The following is a 19,716-nucleotide window of genomic DNA, read 5'->3' on the forward strand; positions in this document are numbered from 1 at the left end:
TAAGATTTATCAGAAGCATGTTATAAATATTTCTTAGCTTTGTGCTTTCCTTCTAATCTTGATTATATTGCATTTGTTCATGCAAAACTTTTTGATTTAATTAATTATGCTCATAGTTTTCCTAATTTTCCTAATATTTTCCCCAATACAGAATGTTTTCCTAATATTAAACCAGCCCTGCATTCTTCATATAAATTTCATATGGTCATATGATAAAATCCTCATGATAAATTGCTATAATCTCTTTATGAATGCTATATTTTAAATTTTGCATCAACATTTATTAGGGAAATTAGCCTATAATTTTCTTTCTGTGTTTTGTTTCTTCCTGGTTTAGGGATAAGTACCATATTTGTGTCGTAAAGGAATTCGCTGGGACTCCTCCTTTGCCTATTTTCCAAAATAATTTAGAGATTATTGCAATTATTTGTTCTTTAAATGTTTGGTAGAATTCAATTGTAAATTCTTCTGGCTTTCAAGATTTGGGGGGTAACAATTTCATTGTTGGCTTGTTCAATTTCTTTTTCTAAAATGGGATTATTTAAGTATTTTAAATTTTATTTTCTCTTCTTTTATTCTGGGTAATTTATATTTTTGGAAATATCCATCCATTTCATTTAGGTTGTCAAGTTTATTAAAATAAAGTTGGTAAAAATAGTCCTAATTTTTGCTTTAATTTCCTCTTCATTGGCATTGAATTCATCCTTTTCATTTTTGATTCTGGTAATCTAGTTTTCTTCTTTTTTTATAAATCAGATTAACCAAAAACCATAACCATAAAATCAGCTCTTAGTTTTATTTATCAGTTCAATAATTTCATTACTTTAAATTTTATTAATATCTCCTTTGATTTTCAGAATTTCTAATTTGGTATTTAACTGGGAATTTTTAATTTCATTATATGTGCTGGACTGAACTGCCTTTTTATTCAAGTGAGACAGACACTTTCCTGAAGTCCTTCTATGTTATCTTAACCTGCAAAATTGTTTCATTTTGTCTTTTTATAGATTCTATCACTCCAGAATCCATTCAGAGCTTGATTTAATATTGTTTCCAAGGGAAACAGGAGAAAATTAGGCAACTTCCTGCTTCTTTCTGCCATCTTGGTTCTGTCTCTTTGTTCTCTTGTGTTAGTCTGGGCATTTTATATATTCATAAATATTCATCTATTTCATTAAGGTTGTAAATTTTGGAGACATACAATTGGGTAAATTTGTATTTTTATTTTCTGCATTTCTGTTTCATTTATTCATTTCAACCTTTTCCATTTCTGATAGCATGTGATTGTTTCCAGGGAAGGAAAAGGAGTTGACACTGAAGAAAATTCTTTTTTTTTAGCATTTCCCATGTGGATTAAAAGATCTAGCTCTGCCTATCACTTAGTATTTCCATGAAAAGAAAAAGCTACTGTACTCTCTTTGAGTTCCAATTTTCTCAATTATAAACGAGGAAGTTAGAACAGATTATCTCTAAGGCCGAATGCCTGGCATTTATTAGGAGTTTAATAAATGCATCTTGACTTGTTGATTAAATACCATAATCTGATTTGGTGAAAAATTCTACTACCATATTCTAGATAAATATTTATATTAGCAGCAACAAATCTTTCTTGAGCACCTACCATATACAAGACATATATGTTATTTGTTATGGTCATATAAAGAATTCTAAGCTACTTAACTGGAGAAATAAGGCAGATAGTCAAGACATACACAAGCATTTGCTCTAATTAATATTCAATCTATTATATACTTATAATGATGCTTTATTTTTATGCAGCTCATTCTGATTAACAAAATGCTTCATATATAATATCTCATTTAAGTCTCATAACAACTTTATATACCTGTAAAGTAGACAATTTTATAGATAAGAAAGCTTACATTTAAAGATATTAATTCACTTACTTAAGGTCATACAACTATTAAGTGGTAGAGCTATGATGTAATCTCAATTATTTTGATTCTGTTTACGTCTAGTATATTTTTACTGATCACATTTACTTCTGATTGAGTGATAGAGATAATTTCCATTGTTGGAGTTTAGAGGAAAGAGCAACATGATTCTAGTTAATAGTCTCTGTAACAAAAATAATCTATTCCATCTCCCTCTTTTGATTAAATTTTTATTTATCCTGTGATGATTTCTTACAACTGGTCCTAGAACATACTGGATTGTAAGAAAAGAATAGCTTCTAAAATATTTCTGGCATTATGTTAGATTTTTAAGAGTAAATTCTGAAATTACACTACCCTGTGATGCTTCAATGATCTCTCTCATCCCTTTTCTGACAAACAGTGAAATATTTCCATTTTCAGGAACCATTGATTTCTGCAGGATGTGTGACTCTAATCTCATGTTTTCTCTTCCATATGCCCTAGCTGTTAACTAATATTACTTGTGTCCACTTATGTCATACCTCCCTCCCACCTTTTGAAATTCTAGCCATCCTTCAGGGCCCAGGTCAAGTCTTACTTTTCTATGAAATTCTTTTTGACCATGGCAGTGGGAAGGGATTTCTCCCTCATCTATACTTTCTAAAGCACTCTTGTATTTATATCTCATATGGACTATTTATAGACTTGACCTTAGATGCATATTTACACACACACACATGCACATATAAATATTAAATTATTGTATATACACTTCTATTTATTAGTTTTTCCTCTGGATGCAGAAAGACATTTCTTCAAATGTCCTTTATTTTTAATTTATATGTTTTTAAGAGTCAAAATTATTTAATCACTCAAAGTTGTTCTTAAAACAATATGTACACAATATTCTCTTGATTCTGCTCACTTTGTTCTTTATCTTTTCTCTCAAGTGTTTCCATGCCTTTTTAAGATTATTGAATTCATTATTTCTTAAAGCATAGTCGTATTCCAACACAACCATGAATTACAACTTGTTCAGCCATTTGGCTTTAGATTTAGTTATTATTGTTATAGGTGTTATATTCCTGACTATATTCTTAATGCCTAGGCAGCTGAAACATTGCCAGGCTGTTCTGTTTCTTTTTACTACATTTCCCCTGCACAAAGTAGGTCATTAAAATGTGTTCACTTCTTTGTTTGTTAAATTACTAATAAATCCTACCTTCAAAAAATTTACTTTCTATCTCTTTTATGTTTTTTGTTTCCTTAATGCCTACCATAGTGCCTGGAATATAGGAGTCATCCAATAAATCATTAATTTGTTACCTTTTGAATTTTGCTCCCTTCCTCATCATTTTCTTCCTTTAAGGTCTCATTTCTGTTTGTTTTTTTTACTTCTCCTCACTTTATATAAAATGGATATCCTGGCAGGAAAAAAAAAATATGTTTTTCCCATAGCATTTCATTTATTTTCTCTTTTATTTCATTATCAACTCCAACACTTTGCTCTCTCCATGTGAATTGGAGAGTAAGCATCTATACTTCTTATTTGGGTAGAATGGTGGTTTTATGTTAGATTCTAATTCCTTTGGTAAGGAAAAAAAGGCTATTTTTTTCCAAGACGGTTTTAAAATCAGAAGTCTGTTTACCTTTTCCTAGATATCCATACTGGAGAGGCCTTTCAGAATTAGATAGCTGTATGTACTATTTTTCTCAACATTTCTGGAACTCATATATTTAAGAATTCAGAATTCTTGAGAGGCTATGAGATTGAGTATTATCATGTACTGGTTGTTCTAATTCAATAGGGTTGGTCAAGTACTTTATAGACTTGTTCATTTAAAAATTATTATCACCATAATTATAATTGTCATTACCAGCTGTAATTGTTATAGTTCTTAAATTTGAATAATTTGCCAAGAGCTCAAATTTTTATATTTCTGCCCCCTATCCCTTGAGATACAGTTCGATTTTTTTACATCTGGTATTTATAGCTTAAGATAATTGAATTTTCTCTGTCTAGTCCATCTCTGTCTAGATGGACTTATGCAGCTTCTTATGTATCATAATAATATATATTTAGCCCTACCATTGAATTATAAAAACTTTTAGTCTGAAAAATCAAATTTGCTTTAGTCACATCAAAATTTCTTGATTATCATCTATCACCTTTCCAAATTCCCCCCACTTTCTTCTTTAATTTCCAACCAGAGGTCAGTTTCTCTCAAGACATCAGCATGATGTTTAGAATTTGAGAGACAGAGAAAAGTCCATATTCTTTCTCCCTAATTGTGGAGTGGAAAAAATTGATCATACGATGGCCAACTGAGAATATGGCCATGCAAACACTCTGTGTAACTCCCAATTTCTGGATCCCAATATGGCAGTAAAGAGTCTCAGAATGTAGATATACAGTCTTGGGCTACCTAGAGCAGTGTATTGAAATCACCAGCAACCCAGACTTTCAAAGATCCTCCACAGTCATGGATTGCCATGAAAGCCAAGTGACACATAAATAAAGTAAAGTAACAAAGAATATTAATCTATTTCATTCAGGTCTATAACTAGAGAATTTTATTTTATCTCTTTTTTATCAGCTTGGTACCTGGACAAGGTTTTCTTTTTTTTTTTTTCTTTTCTAGTAAACATAATTTGTTGTTTGTCATAGGAAATATTTCTCAAATAAATCTCCATGAATAGATATACTTCTCTTTGAAACCACAAAAAGAATATGGGAAAATATAAGAGAAGTAATACTATTTTAAATTAGATATTAGTTGAAATTAAAGAGGGGGAAAGTCAGATATACTTGCTTTATTATTTATATGCACTTTGTATTTCAGAACTGAAAATCTTTTCCTAGTCTGAAAGGATTTCTTTGAAGTAATTTTATCATCAAAATAGAAGCATTATGCTTGAAAAAGCCACAGACATACACAGATTTTTATTTAACAGTGGGAGGTTAGCATACCCTTATAGCAAATACTATAAGATGTCACAACATCAATTTATCTGTCTGTACTGTCACAACTCCTGAAGGTTTAATTTGGACATTAGTTTTGGACAAAGCTAAGCAGTCCATAAGTACAATCTACTATAATTTCATTCACTATATAGTACTCAGATCATATTTTTTACTTAATTTCCTGAAATGTATTATCACTAAAAGAACTGAGAAGCATCGATCCTATCTAAAATTGTTTCATATATTACAGGTTTTGAGGGTGTGACAAAAATGCACAAAAAAGAACACAATTTTATTACTGGAGTCTTTTCTTTGAAAAGAGTGCAGAAAGAATACATATCATTTGTTAGAGGGTGGGAGATAGTTGCTTAAGGAAGCTAAGTGATGCATTAGATAATGCATTGGGCTTGGAGACAAGAAGTTCTCAGTTCAAACTGAACCTCAGATACTGTGTGAACCTGGAGAAGTCATGTAAACTCTGCCTCAGTTTGTTCAACTATAAAATGGGGATAATTATAAAACCTACTTTCCCAGAATTATTTTGAAAATCAAATAAAATATTTGTAAAAAGTTTTTAGCATAGTGCCTGAAATGAAGTAGGCACTATGTAAAATACTCATTCTCCTTTCTTCCTCCTATCCATGCCAGAGTGAGACGGTAGTCCTAACTATAAAATAATGTCCATTTTTGGAGTTCTTGTATGGTAAGACTTCTCTGTAGTTTATGACAATAATGCCACACCAAAACATCTGTTCCCATGGTTTCAATAATACTATTCTCCCTCCCCATTATTCTTATTCCTATCTTGGTTTTCCTTCTGGGTCTCCTTTATTATATGATCATCTATCTTCTGCCCCCTAAGTATAGCTATTCCTGAAAATTCTGCTTTGGAACCTTTTGTCTTTTCAAAGTATCTCTCTTGGTGTTTTTATTATATTGAAGGATAATACATGTATGATAAATACATATTTGTATATGTTATATTTGTGTGTATATATGTGTATGTGTATGTGTAAAATCTCATCAATATCTAAAATTAACCATGTTCAAAACAGAATTTTTTATCTTCTTCACTAGGGATCCTCTTTTGATTCTTCTTCCTTTTCTAACCCAAACAACCAGTTAGTTTATGTGTGTTGTGTTTTCTCCCCATTAATCTGAAGAGGGCAATTTCAGTTGAAGGAACAGTCATAAAAATATTGAAAAGGTTAAAAACCTGGAAGTGGCTTCACTGAAAGCAGAAAAAAGAGGAAGAAAGATGAATTTGGGTTGAGACAATATAATTGAAACAATCTATGTCTGTTCATCTTCTGTTACTCATTCTTTTCCCATTGAAAAATGAAAAATATGAATGGTGGGAATGGAGGATGGACATTATTCACTGGTCACCATTTAAGAATACAGAAGTAGAATTAGGAGACATTTGTTGCAATTCTGAAGTGATGAGGAAATGCAAAATATGGATATGCTAGGGGGAAGTAGAGAGGGAATTTTAGCTGGGTATCTCCCATGAGTTCCTGGATTGCATTGGATTTTAATTGCCTTGAAAGATGCATTCTTAGTTCAACTATAGAAGGCCAATGGTGATGGATGGGCAGATGAAGAAAGTGGTATAGTGGTGCTGGATATAAGCGACATATTGTAGGGGGAATAAAATATAAACCTGTATTCCATTTTTTGGCTAATTTTATTATCCTTAATGTCAAGCTACAGTCTCTCTGACATCATTCCACAACTTTCTCTTACTCCTACTTGTTTGTTGATGACAAATAATATAATAATTGAATCAGACCTTGGAACAGGACAGATTTTGCAAAATGAAAACAAAAATAACTAAAATTACTTCAGCCTAACTATCCAGACAGAAAAAAAATGAATGTGAAAAATATATTTTCCAAGCTGTTATATACATGTTTTGTATATATAATGTATACAGGTATACATTAATTTGATCCATCAGTACATATATCTTGAACAGGTACTACAATGGACAAGAAACAAAAGACAGAACCAAATAGGAGGAAGACAGTGTCACATGTACTGCAAATGGTTACTTAGGCAATGTTTTTAATGACTCTAACATCTTCATGGGAGCATCTTTTTAACACAATGATTGTTCAGGTGATGCTATACATCGACATCTCACAAAACACCTCAGTTTCCAAAGAATCAAATTTATAGTTTATTCAAAGTGCAGTAGGACATGTGGTCAACATAGATGGGCTATATCCTATTACTAATGAATAAAGCTGTACAATAAGTGATAGAGAAGAACTTTTCAAAGAAAATAATGAGAAAAAGGTCAGTCTGTCATGCAGTCTGTCTTAGGGATAAGAGGCATATATCTGTTGCCCTAATGGAAACTGTAGAATGTTTAAAAGCTGAGAGAATGGGGAAAGAAGGAACGGGCATTTAAGAAGTATTTACTTTGTTCCAGGCACTGTGCTAAGTATTTTACAAACAACAGTAAATGATAAAAAAAAAATGGCTAATGGGCAAAATCCCCTGGATCATTTTTGGGAGAACATGAGTATGAGGAGATCCAGAGTGAGAGGGTGGAAACAAGTGGTGATTTGTATAATTTGATGATCCCACAGTGATGAAATTCTAAGTAGATCCTTTGAAAAATTAATGTCTTCCTGGGACACAGCACGATGTCTTATACTTGATAAATAATTGTTAAATTACATTGAACATTCATTAAGCATCCACTTTGTGTAGAAGACTATCCTAAAACCTTGGTTAGAAATACTAAGTCAAAAAATGAATAACACCCATTTTCATGGAATTTGTAGTTACAGATAAGGCATTCATATTGTTGTTTGCCCTTTGTTCTTGAAGAGGACCATGACATCAGGGAGGTTATAGTATGACATGCAGATGAATTTTATTTAAGTGAGGGAGGGCTGTAAAAATTTACCAGCTTCATTTTTTCCTCCAGAGCTATCTGGGTCCAGTGACAAGACATAGATCAGGACAAGTAGAACTGGCCCTGTATACAATAGGAGACCTTGACTTTTAGTTTTTAATTTGATTGAGGCAACACCCAATCAGTGATTAAGGTTAGGTACGAAATGAGGCAGAAAAATGGCCTCTTTTGCCTAATTGAAAAAAAAATCAATCTGTACAGGTTAGACCTTCAGGGTTTCTGGTCACAACAGAAACAATTGTTATTTGCATTCACTCTAAGGCAATCAGAGCCCAAACATGACCAAGGGGAGATTAATCTGGGACCTTTTGTTGGTCAATTAACGAAAGCCAAAGTGATAGGATTTAAAGTATGGTCTTAGCTTGTAAATTCAAAGATATCTTGGGAGATTTCAATAATCAAAACTTACATTCACCAACAGACAGGAGTCAGAAAAATCCAGTTTTAAAAAATGATCAATATTATACTTAGCATCAGAGTTTTAGAGATTTATATATTTATTATGAGAATATAGCATTTCCTGTGGTATGTCTCTGCCAACAAACGCTAGCAGGTTAGATTCCTGAAATGTCAGCTGAATTATAATTATCCTCAAGATGCTAATGATTATCCTAAGGGTTTGGGGTTTCTAATAATGTAGCCCCCATGTAATCACCATTATCAATCAATTCCTAGAACTCTATTGTCTTTTAGAAAAGAGGATTTATTGAGAAGATATAACAAAAAGAATAGTTATATAATAGTTTTCTTCTCCCCAAACTGAAAATAGAGACATACTCTTTCCTTTATATCATCTACAAGGTCTCTATGGAAAGTGGATTTAAATTTTAAATGATAGTGAAACATTTGTGTAAAAAGCATATGAATTCATGTGGTTCCTCTTGATTCCATAGCCTAAAAATTCCTTTCATGGAATCCTCACAAAGTCCTCCTTCGATGTATCTTTCTGGTAGGCTCTAAGGACCCTTGCCTTTCTGTAATTTCTCTCCTCTTTATCTCAGGTCATGATCCCTGAAGGCCCTGCTGTCTTCAGGCTTTCTATAGTCTTCTTCAAGTGCTTCCTCAATTGTTAACCACTGCTAGTGCCTCTGGTAAATTCTGCTATCAGCTCCTGTTGCCTCTGCCACTTCAGATGAGTCTTATGACCTTTCAGAATTCTGTGACAAGGTTCAATCCTGGTTAGTTCTGTCTCCAGGAACTTAATAATCTATGATCAGGGAAGGCAAATAGAAGACACTGGAGTGCCATGTGCTGACAGATATATGATAGTTTATTTCAGAGAATAAAGCTGGCCCTATCCAACCTGCCTCCCCACTAAGGAGTTTAGAGTATTTTAGCCTCATTGAATGTGTGACCAAGAAATTATAGGATAGGAAGAAGGGCTACATCGCATTGCCCCACAGTAGCCATTCATGAGCCTTTTCTCCAACATAAGAACACTTCACTCGTTATTACTCCCCAAATCCTCATTCCAACTTTATCCATTTGCTAGCCTCCTAGTGGCTATGCAAGTTTCCAGTATTTCTCCTTTATTGGCTTTGAGCCTCTCAGGATGGTTATAATCCATGACCTGGATCCTTGTAGCTCTGGGCACTATGCAAGCTCCCAGACTAGCTACAATCCACTTTTCAGATTACTTTGTGGCTATGACACTTTCCCCTTGCAGGAATGGCTCTGTTGTCTAGGGAAGTGGTTGCTGATTAAGAACACTCTCTCCCCCATTACATTTACAGAGGAACAGAGTGAATCACAGAGGATGAACAGGCATGAGATGAATTTCAATTTACATTGCAGATTTTATTATCTTTTTAAACAAATCAATTTCTCTTTCAGACTACCAATTTCTGTCATGGCACCCTGTTGAACAAGTCACTAGGACTCAAAACTTATGTTATTTACCATTAACTTTTGTCTATCTATTCACCTTGGCAAATCTTGCCATTTCTACCCAAATATTTCTTGTATCTTTCCTCTTTTCTGCACTCATACAAATACTAGTGAAGTTCATGCCTTCATTAGCTGCCTCCTGGACTCTTACAATAGTCCCCTAATTCATCTCCCTTCCATGAGCCTCACCCCATTCTCATTTTTCCTCCACACCACAACTTAATTAGCCATTCCCTAATAAATGGAAAGTCCCTCAGTTTCTAATGATTTGCCACCATAAAAAAGCTGCTGCAAATATTTTGATTCAAACAGATCCCTTTCTCTTTTTTTGATCTCTTTAGGAATGGACGCAAGTATTATTGGGTTAAAGGGCATGCACAGTTTTATAGCCTTTGGATATAGTTCCAAATTGTTCTCCAGAATAGATGAACCAGTTTACAATTCTAACAGTCTCTATTGTTCCACTTCTCCAGTATTTCTTTTTCTTTTTCATGTTAGCCCCTCTGATAGATGTGAGAATGGTTTAAATTGCATTTTCCCAATCAATAGCACTTTAAAACATTTTCTACTTATGGGTCCTTATACCTTTCTCCTGGACTCTCAAAACATCCCCCAATTGATCAACCTTCCTCAAGTACCTCCTCACTTTAATCATTCTTCCATACTACAACTTGATCAGCCATTCCCTAAATGATAGGCATCCCCTTAATTTCCAGTTCTTTGCCACAACAAAAAGAGCTGATATCAAAATTTTTCAGACATATATAGAGAGATCAGTACACAATTTCACTGCTGGTATATCAGTGTGCCAATATTTCTACTTCATCTCTGGCACTGATTATTTTCCTTTTCTTTCTGAATTGTAAGCAATCCCTTCTATATTTAAGAAATGAGGCTTCTATCAAAGAAATGTTTTTCTCTCATATAGGATAAATAGATATAATTTGTAAATAATTATGTTGGCATAGTAAGTAGAGTGCGAAACTGGGAGTTAGAAAATCTGAGTTCTAATTCTGCCTTAAGACATTTACTTGCTATGTGACTTTGGGCAAGTCTTTGAACCTCTCTCACTATTTTCTCACCTACACAGTAGGAATAATGATAGCACCTGCCATACAGAGTCATTGTACAAATCAAACAAGAAAAAAGTATATTGCAAATGATAAAGTACTACATAAATGCTAGCTTTTTTACTATTATTACATGTCATATGTTATTCATAATTATGACATAATTGTTAAATAAGTAAACATATTTATGTAGGACATGCATACTAAAAAATTTTTATGGTCAGGAATGAGCAGTCAAAAAAATTTAGAGATTACTCTTCTAGAGGGTTGCTTTGAGCATGACTTTATTGTGTATAGATCCAATACTATCCATGTTGCAGTGTATGGGTCACAAAATAGTGGTAAAACAACACAGCATTACCTGAGGTAAGAAAAACGATATAACATGAGATATTTTATGTTAGTACTGATTCCATAGAATGTAATTCTCAATTTGAATCTGATGATCCTGTCATATCCCTTGCCCTAATATTGAAAGGTAGCAAGTCTTGTAGTGCTGACTTTGCATTCACTATTATGGAAATGTGCTTATATGTGTGTTTTTTCAGATAATAGTATCTAAAGTGATTTAAAAAAAAAAAACCTTATTTAGGGTCAAATGAGCTTACATCAAGAGAAACTCTAATGCTCATTGTCTAAAGAGTCTTTGAAAAAAAGAATATTTTTCCCCAGAAATATTCAGTTCATCCTACAAAAGCATCTAACATTGTGATCAAAAGCTGGGTGAGTTGCTTGATGTCTCATGTTCTTCTGTTTTTTTTTTCTTTTACAGATAAAGCATTCATCTACAGAGACCAGAAAGGAACTGTTATGTTACAGAATGTTGAGACAAATAATTCTACTGTATTAATAGAAAGCAAAAAAATTGTAAGTACCTTCTTTAATGACCGGGATAATTTCAGTTTTTCCTCCTTCAGGTCAATAAAGCAGAAAATGACTTTAGATTTCAACTTTCTCTCTAGCCAGGCAGGAGCAATAAACTTGTAATACCACAGGCTAAGCTAGTGAGGAGAATGTGAAATTGAACCTCTTCTAATTTAATAAGCTAGAATCTCACTTTCTTTCATTGTACAGAAAATTCTCTGCAGGTATTGGAAACAAGTGTTGCATATCATCTATAATTGAAAGATAAAGTCCTATGGCTTTTACACATTTACAGAACAATTGTAATAATGTATATGTAATACTCTAAGAAGTCTTACCCAATCTCTTTCAGAAAATTCATCCCCACATATACGGTATTTGAAATACTAGTTATTCTAATGGTGGTACCAATCAAATCTTAATTCAGTGTTAGAATCATATCTTGGAAATCTGGGAAAGTTCAATTTTTTCCAAAACTTTGAAATATTGTATTAAATATTTTTAATAAAGTCATGATTTGCTATTTAAATGTTAGCTTGTCACTTCCTAAAAAGGAAGGTTCAGCTTTTATATGTTTTGTGTGTTCATTAGGATAACATCTAAGCCCCTAGACTTTATTTAATTTTAAAAGAAAAGACTATTTAATTGACAAATTATCAGGAGAAAGAGTGCTAAGTAGACCAAGAGTCAAAAATGATACTTGTCTAAACAAGATCAAATAGTGAAAGTCTGATCAAAATTAAGTTCAGAATTAGAATTACTACCATTCTGAAACTAACATGATCAGAAATGTAGTATTTTGGAATTTTAAAGGCGGAAAAAAACAGAGAGGTCATCTAGGTTAGCTTTCTCATTTTACAGGTGAATAAATGAAAGTACAGGAATATTAGACAATTTACTTTTGACTAATTTATATCTATGTATTGTAACAACTAGGATTAGAACCCAATTTCCTTATTCCCAGTCCCATGGGTTTGTTTTTTTTTCAGTACAAGATACAACCCAGTGAGTACAAAGGATAGTTTTGATTCCATGAGTATATACAAAAGGTAGTTTAATTTTCATGCAATTTAATCCACTGGTTCTTGTAGCAATTGTTATTTTACATTTTTTACTTAAAAATGCTTAATTTTAAATTTAATCTTCTTTTGAAACAGAAAATTTACTTAGCATTCATTTCATTTAAAAATACAATTTTCTTTTAAGAGACAAGTTAATTTAAGCTTAGGGCAGGATAAATCTTAGTCTTCCATGTAGAAAGGCTGCTTCCTGAATATAGTCAAGGCATGCTAACTCTTTATGTTTTGCAGTATTTTATTTAGTGCAACTGTCTTAGTTTACTAAATGAGGCCCTGTAAGAACGAATGCACATTTATTTCTGCATATAAAAAACACAAAACGCTTTAAGGCAGAAGCTGGCAGAAACTAATTCAACATATTTTCAAATATTTCAGGTGCAAAAAAGGTTTTCTAATATTAATTGAAAGGCAAAAATGAACAGAGACTGTTGCCAAGGGTGACTAGATTTTAATGTCAGAATGTTATCAATATTTCCTGAGAAGGTGTCAGGTTAGTAAAAGCAGGTTGCTGTACATACAACTGCACTTAGTAATGAAATACTGGAATATGAACTGCCTTCTCTTTCTAAGATCAATAGCCCATGACAGATCATATATTTTATCTGAAGTCGTTTTAGCCAAGTAATAGGGCAACTTCAGACACCATCTTTGATACAGAAAAGAGATTCTTATCTCCCTAAATGATTCACACATTCTATATCATGTAAGTTTTTCCTCCTTTTTAAGGCACCTTGTTAATAATGATCCTTCCAGTGCTTATTTTAGTCTTATTCCCGGGATACATTCAAGCAGCTTAATAGTGGCTAAAATGGCCTCTATGACAAAGGAGAGAAATTACAGTTTATGACTTGAATAATAATCTAGAATATCTCAAAAACCTTGATTTCAAATCCATGTCTGCTCTTAGTCAGTTGAGCCAGTCATTTAACCTTCCTGTATCTCAGAGGAAGTCTCCTCAACCCCAGAATGTTGGATGCACTCTATCTGATGAATTTATTGGAGGATAGAAACAATAGTTATGCAGCATAAGAGATTGTGGATGACTTGTGATTTGAACAGCTGAAGGAAGGATCCATATGGATGAGAGCTAACAAATGATCAGTAGGAGTGTCAAAGTACATTACAAGCTACCCCATGTGTATTACCTGCCACTCGATGAACTAAAAGGGAACAAGGAACTCCATCATATGACTATCTCTGCATTGTTTTGTGATGTTAACATTCAATTTTCAAAAAAAAAGTATATAGTTATTCATTATAAATATTTAAGTGCCTGCACTCACCAGACACAAAGGCAAAAATAAAACAGTTCCTGCCCTCAAAGAGTTTGCATTCGTTTGAGGCAGAAGAGTAGGCAGAACACAAATAAATTTGATGCATTCATATATATATATATATATATAAGATACATAGTAATTTAGTAATTTATTGGGGCATGGTACTAACCTGATTGATCAATAATATTGTGATCAAAACTTGGGAACTCTGACAGTAGAAGAGAGGTATGATTCATTTATTCCCATTTCCTGAATGGAATCAGACCGTTTGCCTTATAACTTGGCATAAGTTTGGGGTAATTGGTCAAAATATTTCTAATTTTGAAATTTAGAATCCTTTGAGATTATTGAAGGCGTGACTAAGGGAAATTACCCATCAGTGTTTCTTAGCAAAGAAAAAGTAGTAGTAGTATTAGTGGTGGTTATGGTACTAGTTAGTAGTAGTAGTAGTAACTCACATTTATATAATACTTAAAGTGGTTTCCCTGAAACATTTCTGAGAGATAGGTTGCAGAAACTTTATTTTCCCCCATTTTACAGATGAAAGTCCTGAAGCTGAGAAAAGTCAACTGTTAGTATGAGTAGGAACTCTCATTTGAACCCAGGATGTAGAATCTAAGACTCTTTTGATTATACTTCACAACTTTTTCAAATTGGCAATAAAAAACGTTATATGTATTATTAAACTAGGTAAATATGATAGCAAGTATATGATTTGAAAGTAGAAAAAGAGATTTTTCAATATTTTGGGGATCCACAATTTCAGTGCTGTGTATGTAGCTTTCATTGATGCAGATTGTAGCATTGCAAGTTATGTTTATATTAGTAGTCAGTCTTTATTAATTGCTATGGCAAAACAAACAAACAAAAAACAAAAAGCCTTTTATCATCTAGTAGTGAATTTTCTGAGGCTAAGCTTTCCTAAACTGAGCTAGACTAAGCTCACATGGCAGAAAACAGATAGGACTTAGATGGTGTAATGAATAGTGTGTTGACTTCAAGGTAGGAAGTCACGAGTTCTAATTCTGCCTATAAAAACTTAGAATTGCTGAATGAAGGTGGAGAAAATGTCATTATAGATTTACATTACAAAACTTCAACTTGACCTTCTCTGAAGCTAGCCAGTCCTTTTGTTTTTCTTTAATTTACTTGTTATCTCACTCAAGACAGCAGTTCTTCCAATTTTTTTTATTCTTCCTCAGATCTCTCATGGCTATGCCTTTCCCCTCCACCCCCTTAACTTAGAATATCCCTAAAATTTTATTGAAAAAAAGTAATATTTTCCTTATCTCACATCATCCAGATGCATTGTATCACTATTCTTCTTTTCCAGTCTCACATGAAAAGGTGGCATTTCCCTTTACCAAGACTAACCTTCTACTTCCATAAGTGATTCCAGTACCTCTCATTTCCTTCAACAAATTGTTCCTTCTAGTATCCCCACTCTTTCACTTATCTTCATTGTCTCCCTTTTCATTGACTCCTTCCATAGTACCTACAAATATATCCGTATCTCCCTCCTCCTCAAAAAAAAATCCTCACTTAATCACTTCCATCCATTCTATTGTCCTATATTTCTCCTATATTTTGTAGATTTCTTGAAAAGGCTATGTATAGATAGAATGTTTGTAGATATCTACAGTCTCACTCTCATCTTGATTTTCCTCAATTTGTCTTCCAAAATCATTATTCAATTGAAACTGCTCTTTCCAAAATTACTAATGATCTCTTACTTACCAAATCTAATGACTTTTTCATAATTCTCATACTTGTGGCCTTCTCTTTTGCCTTTGAAACCACTGATTACCCTCTCAATATTCTTTTCTTTAGATTTTGAAGACATTATCTTTTCCTGGTCCTTCTAAGTCTCCTTTGCTGAATCTTTATGCATTTCACACCTGCTAACCATGGGTATACCACAAGACAATCTTGTGGATCCTTTTTTCTTCTCCCTTTCTGTTGTTTCACTTGGTATTCTCATCAACTATCTTGAATTAAATTGTCATCTCTATGCTAATGAATCTCAAATCTATTTATCCTTCTGTAATCACTGCTCACCTCCAGTCCACCTACCTATTAAATATCTTGAACTGAATGTCCCATAGACATCTTCAACTCACCATGTCCAAAACTGGATTCATTATATTTATCATGAAATCTTTCCTACTTCTAAACTTTCTATGAAGGTCACCACCAGTCAGCAAGGCTAATTACCTAGGTTGTTGAGCTCAGCTTCTCACAATCTCCCTTATCCTATATACAATCTTTTGCTAAGGACTGTCAGTAATTTCATCAGTGTGGATCCTCCTTTCAGTGCTAAAACTCACTATTTATCTTTTCTTAAAGTTTTCTTAGAATCTCCAGAGAATTTAAAGAACTACCTGTGAAGATCTTCCTCTAGGGCTTTAAAATAACCTGTAGGTACTAGAGTAGTATGTGTAGTCTTCATCTGTTATCTTTTGTTCTCACTAGACAACAATTCTACCTTCTATTTTGTATAGTATCTTTGATAACCATATTACTTAAAGGTCAACTTTTGGGTCTGGAAGACATAGGTTGAAATTCTGACTCTGACTCGTATTAACTGTGTAACCTCTTGAGAAAGCCATTTACCCTTTTTTTTTAAATTATAGCTTTTTATTTGCAAGATATGTGCATGGCTAATTTTACAGCATTGACAATTGCCAAACTTTTTGTTCCAATTTTTCCCTTCCTTCCCCCCATCCTCTCCCCCAGATGGCAGGTTGACCAATACATGTTAAATATGTTAAAATATAAATTAAATACAATATAAGTATACATGTCCAAACAGTTATTTTGCTGTACAAAAAGAATCGGACTTTGAAATAGTGCACAATTAGCCTGTGACAGAAATCAAAAATGCAGGCAGACAAAAATAGAGGGATTGGGAATTCTACGTAGTGGTTCATAGTCATCTCCCAGAGTTCTTTTGCTGGGTGTAGCTGGTTCAATTCATTACTGCTCTATTGGAACTGATTTGGTTCATCTCATTGCTGAAGATGGCCAGGTCCATCAGAACTGATCGTCATATAGTATTGTTGTTGAAGTGTATAATGATCTCCTGGTCCTGCTCATTTCACTCAGCATTGGTTCATGTAAGTCTCTCCAGGCCTTTCTGAAATTGCCCTGCTGGTCATTTCTTACAGAACAATAATATTCCCTAACATTTATATACCACAGTTTATTCAGCCATTCTCCAATTGATGGGCATCCACTCAGTTTCCAGTTTCTGGCCACTACAAAGAGGGCTGCCACAAACATTCTTGCACATACAGGTCTTTTCCCCTTCTTTAAAATCTCTTTGGGATATAAGCCCAGTAGTAATACTACTGGATCAAAGGGTATGCACAGTTTAATAACTTTTTGAGCATAGTTCCAAATTGCTCTCTAGAATGGCTGGATGTATTCGCAATTCCACCAACAATGTATCAGTGTCCCTGTTTTCCCATTTCCCCTCCAACATTCCACATTATCTTTCCTTGTCATTCTAGCCAATCTGACAAGTATGTAGTGGTATCCCAGAGTTGTCTTAATTTGCATTTCTCTGATTAATAATGACTTGGAGCATCTTTGCATATGGCTAGAAATAGTTTCAATTTCTTTATCTGAGAATTGTCTGTTCATATCCTTTGACAATTTATCAGTTGGAGAATAAGCCATTTACCCTTGTAGGTGGCCAGGCAGGTGGCCTGTAACATTGTAAGTTAGAGATGACCTATCAATCAACATTAGTCAAAAGATTTCCTCACTAAGAGATCCCTTATACTTGTGAAACCACAAGTCCATCCGCATTCTAGCTCTAAAAGGAAACAACTTCATTATCACTTGAGCTCAATCATCATTAGAAACATACAGCCCAGGAGGCAGATAGCAGACTGGATCAAAAGTCAGAACCCTACAATATGTTGTTTACAAGAAACACATTTAAAGCAGGGGGATACATATAGAGTAAAGGTAAAAGGCTGGAGCAAAATCTATTATGCTTCAGGTGAAGTCAAAAAGCAGGTAGCCATCCTTATCTCAGATCAAGCAAAAGTAAAAATTGATCTAATTAAAAGAATAAGGAAGGAAACTACATCCTGCTAAAGGGTAGCATAAACAACGAAGCAATATCAATATTAAACATATATGCACCAAGTGGTATGGCACTCAGCTTCCTAAGGAGAAGTTAGAGAGTTGCAAGAAGAAATAGACAACAAAACTGTAATAGTAGGAGATCCCAACCTCGCACTCTCAGAATTAGACAAATCAAACCACAAAACAAATAAGAAAGAAATTAAAGAAGTAAACAGAATATTAGAAAAATTAGGTATGTTGGATCTTTGGAGAAAATTGAATGGAGATAGAAGGAATATACTTTCTTCTCAGCAGTTCATGGAACCTATTCAAAATTGACCATATATTAGGACATAAAGACCTCAAAATTAAATGCAAGAAAGCAGAAATAGTAAATGCTTTCTTTCAGATCATGATGCAATAAAACTACATTCAACAAAAAATTAGGAAATAGACCAAAAAGTAATTGGAAACTAAACAATCTCATCTTAAAGAATGATTGGGTGAAGCAGCAAATTATAGATACAATTAATAATTTCACTCAAGATAATGACAATGATGAGGCATCATACCAAAATTTGTAGGATGCAGCCAAAGCGGTAATAAGAGGGAATTTTATATCCTTAGAGGCTTACTTGAATAAAACAGAGAAAGAAAAGATTAATGAATTGGGCTTGCAACTAAAAACTAAAAAGACCAAATTAAAACCCCAATCAAATACTAAATTGGAAATTCTAAAATTAAAAGGAGAAATTAAAATATTGAAAGTAAAAATCTATTGAACTAATTAATAAAACTAAGAGTTGGTTCTATGAAAAGCCAATAAAATAGATAAAGCCTTTGGTAAATCTGATTAGAAAAAGGAGGGAGGAAAATGAAATTAGTAGTCTTAAAATGAAAAGGGAGAAATTTCCACCAAGGAAGAGGAAATTAGAGAAATAATAAAGGAGTTATTTTGCTCAACTTTATGCCAATAAATTTGATAACCTAAGTGAAATGGATGATCTACCTCCAAAAATATAGACTTCCCAGATTAACAGAGGAGGAAGTAAATTGCTTGAATAGTCCCATTTCAGAAAAAGAAATAGAACAGGCAATTAAACAACTCCCTAAGAAAAAATCCCCAGGACCAGATGGATTTACATGTGAATTTTACCAAACATTTAAAGAACAATTGGCCCCAATGCTATATAAATTATTTGATAAAATAGGGAATGAAGGAGTCCTACCAAATTCCTTCTATGACACAGACATGGTACTGATACCTAAACCAGGTAGGCTGAAAACAGAGAAAGAAAATTATAGACCAATCTCCTAATGAATATTGATGCTAAAATCTTAAATAAGATATTAAAAAGACTACAGAAAATCATCTCCAAGATAATACACTATGATCAGGTAGGATTTATACCAGGAATGCAGGGCTGGTTCAATATTAGGAAAACTATCAATATAATTGGCCATGTTAATAGCCAAATTAAAAAAACCATATGATCATCTCAATAGATGCAGAAAAAGCATTTGATAAAATCCAACATCCATTCCTATTAAAAACACTTGAGAGTATAGGAATAAATGGACTTTTCCTTAAAATAATCAGCAGCATCTATTTAAAACCATCAGTAAGCATCATATGTAATGGAGACAAACTGCAACCATTCCCAATAAGATCTGAGTGAAACAAGGTTGCC

The 19,716-nt window shown here is 33.3% G+C and overlaps 1 protein-coding gene across 5 annotated transcripts in view; it reads left to right on the plus strand.

The window, feature by feature from the left end:
* The window catches only part of DPP6 (dipeptidyl peptidase like 6), a 1,318,691-nt gene that overhangs the window by 878,294 nt on the left and 420,681 nt on the right, over positions 1-19,716 (plus strand). For all 5 annotated transcript variants that reach the window (XM_031941254.1, XM_031941257.1, XM_031941253.1 and 2 more), the window contains exon 4: positions 11,501-11,595. In XM_031941254.1, coding sequence (XP_031797114.1) covers positions 11,501-11,595 — 95 coding nt within the window. The remainder of the gene's footprint in view (positions 1-11,500; positions 11,596-19,716) is intronic.

Source organism: Sarcophilus harrisii, chromosome 5 (assembly GCF_902635505.1).
Source record: "Sarcophilus harrisii chromosome 5, mSarHar1.11, whole genome shotgun sequence".
Lineage (NCBI taxonomy): Eukaryota > Metazoa > Chordata > Mammalia > Dasyuromorphia > Dasyuridae > Sarcophilus > Sarcophilus harrisii.